Consider the following 5,678-nt stretch of genomic DNA (forward strand, 5'->3'; position numbering starts at 1 on the left):
ATTCCTGTTGAAGAGAAGCCTAAAAAGAGGAGGACTTGTGGGAATGTCGCTCAGGCCCCAGAGGCTGAGCATATGGCAGAAGATGAAACTGAGCAACTTGAATACAGTCAGACTGAGTCTGAGCATGAGCAAGAAGAGTATGAAGAGAAACCATCCAAAGTTGCAGTGAAACCAAAGGCACCTCCTAAAAGTGCACCAGCACCTCTGAACTTTGCAGAGCTCTTAAGGCTTGCTGAAAAAAAACAATATGAACCAGTGGAAATAAAACCAGTGAAAAAGGTAGAAGAGAGACCCAGAACAGCAGAAGAATTGAGAGAGAGGGAGTATTTGGTACGCAAAAACAAAAGAGTCGAAATGCATAAGAAAAGTGAGAAGGAGATGAAGAATGTAGGGATATCCAGTTCTTCAAAAAAAGTGGCTTCTCAGAAGGAATCTCTAAATGCAAAACTTACCAAAAGCTCAGTAGATAAACATTCCACATCAAAAGGCAGTTTATCTTCCATGAGCAGTACTGATAAGAAATCCAAAGCACCAGCATTGAGTGAAAAACACTCACAGTCGTCATCCTCCTCCAGATTTGATCACATGGAAAAAACCTCACAAAATGGCTCCTTAAAAAGCTCTTCTGGTAGCAGTCACAGTAAATTACCTGTCAATGGCATTGGAAAGTCTGGCACAAGCTCTCATGTGCCATCCTCAAAACCAGCCGCCAATGGGGCTCAGAGGCTGCCATCTGCTAAAGAATCCAGCCTGAAGAAACCTGTCCACACAAAACCAGGAAGTGCTGCAGCCCTTCCCCGTGGACTTGGCTCCAGTGCAAAACGATCAGGCAGCAGCTTAGGAAAAGGAGGACCTGGACATCCAGGTGGTGGCTCAAGTGCAGGACCCGGGCGATCAAGCAGCAGTTCTGGCATGGGACCCGGAAGGCCAGGAAGTGTTTTAAGCCCAGGACCTGGGCGACTGGGCAGCAGTTCTGGCATGGGACCTGGAAGGCCAGGCAGCAGCTCAAGATCGGGACTTGGGCAACCAGGTAGCAGCTTGGACACAGGACCAGGAAGGCCAGGCAGCAGCACAAATGCAGGACATGGGCAACCAGGCAGCAGCATGGGTACAGGGCCAGGAAGGCCAGGAGCCAGCCCGAGCACAGGAACCAAACGACCAGGCAGCACCTTGGGAATAGGACCGGGAAGGCCAGGAGCCAGCCCAAGCACAGGAATCAAACGCCCAGGCAGCAGCTTGGGCACAGGACCAGGAAGGCCAGGAGCCAGCCCAAGCACAGGAATCAAACGCCCAGGCAGCAGCTTGGGCACGGGACCAGGAAGGCCAGGAGCCAGCCCAAGCACAGGAATCAAACGACCAGGCAGCACCTTGGGAATAGGACCAGGAAGGCCAGGAGCCAGCTCAAGCACAGGAATCAAACGCCCAGGCAGCAGCTTGGGCACAGGACCAGGAAGGCCAGGAGCCAGCCCAAGCACAGGGCCTGGGCATCCAGGCAGCAGCTTGGGTGCAGCTGTAAAGCCGAAGTGTACTGTTGTATCAGAAACTATTTCTTCTAAAAACTTAGTCCCAAGACCTAGCAATGGACAGATAAATGGAATGAGATCTTTTCAAGGACATAGACCTGTGCTTCATCCACAAGGTATAAAGTTCTAGAGCAAAGAATTTTTTCAATTAGTAGTTTGTTTTGTATTTTTTTAGATATGTCTGAGTTGAGGTCAGCAAAGGTCTTTGACAATTATAGATGCAAATAGGAAGCCTTGGACAAAATACCATATTTGCCTTTTAAAGAGTGCATTTAGCAGTAGAATGGTTTTTTCTGCTTTGCAACTTCTTAATTATTTTTACCTTGAAATACAGGCCTGGAGTGTGAATTGAAAAAAAACCTAAGCAACCTGTGATGGATGTTGGTATACAAATGCTGTTAGAAAATAATTGCTTTATTATGCTTAGCCTTTAAAATTTTGTAACATCTTAAGTAACTGATGCTTAAAGTAGTACATAAAAGTAAGAACTACAGAGCAAACCTGTGACTGATACTTAAGTGTTTCACAAATTCCCTTTATCAGAAAACAAGCAGTTCTGAACATTTATTTCTGAACAGGAACAAGCAACATGGACTCTAGCAAATAAGTGTCTAGAGAAACCTGAACAAGGACGTAGGCTTGTGTCTGGTAGTTTCCTCAGGATGCTGTTGGTGATGCTGATATGTAATCTTCTATAGCACAACTTCCAGGAAGTATTTCCTTTCACTGTGTTCTGAGAATTGCTAGTTAACCTGAGGTAGAAAATTTTCATCGTGAAGCCCAGAGCTGTAAAATGGCTGTGCCCAAAGTATAGCAAGGAGAAGTACTGTTAAATTAATGTAATAGTTATTAATGATTTTTTTCACTTCCCTGTTAATCAGGTCTTGGAAGACCACCTATTAGTTACAAGAGACAAATAGAAGATGATGAAGATGATGATGACGAATATGACTCTGAGATGGATGACTTCATTGAAGATGAAGGAGAACCCCAAGAAGAAATATCAAAACATATTAGGGAAATATTTGGCTATGACCGGAAAAGGTAAGAAAAATGTCATTTTTGAGATACTATAGAACAAGCAGCAGAACAACAGATATTAACAATCAAAATGTTTTAGAAATGGGGGAATTGCTGGTATCCAAAAATGGTTTTGTATTGCAGACATTTACCAAGCAGCAGGGACCTTGAATTGTCAGACTGCCGGATGCAATAGGACACGGTTGGAAAAGAGCACAGCTTCCTCGGTGCCTCACCTGCATAACTCCTGTCCTGTTACTGGGTGTTAAAATGCTTTCTAGCAGTCTGCAGTATTTCAGAACTCACCAGATGTGGCTGTTGAATATGAACTGCTAAATGCAATAATGTTTGCTGTCCTCTGAGAGGATCTAACTTGGTATGACCAGGAACTGCTGGAGAATGAAGGCTCTTACTTGGCTGATTTAAATACTTCCCTCTTGTCTGACAAAAGCTATAAGAAAGCAACTGTTTTAAAGGCTTGTGACTTAGTCCTTCAAAACATTAATTTGTGTATGGCAAGGTAGTACCTTCTAAGAAGGGATGTGAATTCATAACTCAACTGTAGATTATCATGGTTTTTGGTGTGCTGAAAACTAATATTTAATTTCCAGATACAAAGATGAGAGTGATTATGCCTTACGTTATATGGAAAGCAGCTGGAGAGAGCAACAGAAGGAAGAAGCTAGGAGGTATGTATGGATTTAAACCCCAATAGAAAGTGGGAAGTTTTATTGCTCAAGCCATGGGGCTAAGTTAGAGTGGAGATCTGCTGACCAATTATTATAGGGAAGCTTAGGTAAAGGTGAAACTCAGCCAGCCAGTGGTGGGTACAGTATGTGCATTCTTACGCATCAAAAACTTTGCTTGTTAAACAAAAAAAAACCCCAAACCCTTATGCCCAAACATCTTTTTAAAATTACTTAAAATTTCAGTTGAAATGCTAAACCCTTCCATTTGGCCCAAACACTACAAATTCTGCTAGTTTGAGGACTAGGAGATTTGTTTCTACCTATAGACATGTATTAGTGTGCGTGTGTTTCTGTGTATGTATAAAAAGTACTGACAAACTTCTGTAATCAGTGATTTCAGATACGAAGATTCTATTTTCAGAATGATTTTGACTGTTGGTTTTGGGCTCTAGGCCTGCAAAATTCTTATAAACCCTGGTGTTCATAAACTGTCTTGTTGATTTTCAATGGCTGGTGAAACAAGCTTTCTGAAAGTTAAGGGGGTTTTATAGATGATGGAAAATATTGGAATGTACAGAGTTACCAATTCTTTTCAGTTCTACTGAAATTTTTACATTGTTATTCAGAGGGTGCCTTGAGCATTGGAAACTTGCATCTTTTAAGGTTGTGGTGGTGTCCTTATTCCTCCTTACTCCTGGGGATCAGCTGCAGCTCATGCAAAGCTATAGTCTGTTAAATGGAGTTAGAGGAGACAGCTGGAATTTTACTGGGGTATTGCTATCAACCGAGTTCTCTGCTGAAGACCTAAAGTGAGGTTTTGCAGAGTTGAATACCTGGCCAACTTGTAACTACATATGCAGCGTAAAGAAAGGGGAGTTAAACTTGAGTAAATAGTTTAACTATTTTCGGTGCTCAGCTACTTCTCACTGAGCATTTGGTTAAAAGCATTGTGACCCTTGAAATGAGGAACAACTTCTAACCAAGCAAGCCCACTAAAATTATAGTTGTTAAGTTCTAAGTAGTGAACTATGGAAGTACAAATGCACTTGGCAGGGCTGCAAATGAGGCAGCCACTGGTCGTGGGATGGTGATTTTGCCACACCCATTCCTAGTATCAAACCAGCAAGACTATCCAGCCCTTATTTATTGACGAGGAGATCAGTGATTGCAGATGGTGTTTTAAGTATCACTTTCAACACAGATTTCCAGGAAGCTGAAGAAACGATGCAGGGACATAGCTAGAACACGCTTGATTAGCAGAGTCTCTTCCACGGGCCTGTTCACCAGAGCCAGAGCAGCTACGTGGATGGAGGGTGGAGCAACATTGTGCTTGCAGCTACCTGAGTGGTGCTTCAAGGCAGAAAGTTGCAACAAGATCTTCTCTGCTGTTTGACACATCCATTCCCTCCCTAGCCAGTGTAAAAGGTTTAAGTGACTCTTGGGAGAAGCTGATGAGAGTCAGTCCTGCTGTGGCTTGTATGTAAGAGTTACATCGGCGAGAACTGATGGATGTGTTGCAGCAGACCTTTCACATTAAAATTAGTTTTTTCACAATCTTGATTTCTTTTTAACAGAAGTTTTAAATAATTTTTCCATCAAAAGATTTTATTATCTAATGATAAAATCTTTTTTTCTTAAATCTGTATTCTTGCTGTAATTAAAATTTATTATTGTTGAAGAGGTCTAAAATTTTTGCTCCCATCCCAGCTGTAACAATTTTAGGATTGCTTTTCTTGGGGGGGATACAAATTTCTTGAGTAGCAGCGTCTAATGGATTTCATTTTATTTGGCAGCTTGAGACTCGGTGTTCAGGAGGACTTAGAAGAATTGAGACGAGAGGAAGAAGAATTAAAACGCAAGAGACAGGCTAAGAAGCTGAGGACACGTTAACTGACTTACAGTGTTGACTTTGTTCATGCTTCCGCTACCCTCTCCCTCCATACATCTCTTATTCTACTTCAGTTTCCATTTGCTTGTTAGAGGGCAAAAGAATATTTAAAGGGATTAAAGTACTGAAAAGCAAGGCTTTAGTTTGACCTAAATAAGATATTTATTTTTAATACTTGCCAGGGTTGGTTTTTTATGAAGAAATTAATGCACTAATGCATATTAAGTGGAATAAAATTAAGATGTTTCCATTGATTAAACCAGTTCAAGATGCCAGCAGAAATATTGACTAGCTATGCACTGACTTGGAACTGAGTGGGCCCGTGTACCAGGAAACCAATTTTTCATTCACTTGGAAGAAAGGAATAGCAATCTGTTCCCTGATATTTCTTGAGACTTAGAGAAATTGCTTTATATCCTACTCTGTCTCCTAACTTGAGCCTGGAAGTATTGCAGTGTCATCTTCTGTACAGAAGCAGCTTGGGTGTAAATTCAGCCTTTGCCACAGATGTTCAAAGCAATAAAGTGCTGCAGATTTTCTGATTTGAGGACCCATAAA

General features: G+C 41.9%; 1 protein-coding gene across 1 annotated transcript in view; it reads left to right on the forward strand.

The window, feature by feature from the left end:
* Positions 1-5,257, forward strand: part of SPTY2D1 (SPT2, Suppressor of Ty, domain containing 1 (S. cerevisiae)) — a gene marked incomplete at its 5' end in the record, with an annotated part of 6,911 nt that extends 1,654 nt beyond the window's left edge. The window contains 5 exons of the mRNA XM_010140841.1: positions 1-1,030; positions 1,229-1,639; positions 2,405-2,567; positions 3,155-3,232; positions 5,026-5,257. The exon at positions 1-1,030 is cut by the window's left edge and continues 1 nt beyond it. Coding sequence (XP_010139143.1) covers positions 1-1,030; positions 1,229-1,639; positions 2,405-2,567; positions 3,155-3,232; positions 5,026-5,122 — 1,779 coding nt within the window. The remainder of the gene's footprint in view (positions 1,031-1,228; positions 1,640-2,404; positions 2,568-3,154; positions 3,233-5,025) is intronic.
* Between the last annotated feature and the right edge of the window lie 421 nt (positions 5,258-5,678).

Source organism: Buceros rhinoceros, unplaced genomic scaffold (assembly GCF_000710305.1).
Source record: "Buceros rhinoceros silvestris isolate BGI_N320 unplaced genomic scaffold, ASM71030v1 scaffold37137, whole genome shotgun sequence".
In the NCBI taxonomy this organism is placed as follows: domain Eukaryota; kingdom Metazoa; phylum Chordata; class Aves; order Bucerotiformes; family Bucerotidae; genus Buceros; species Buceros rhinoceros.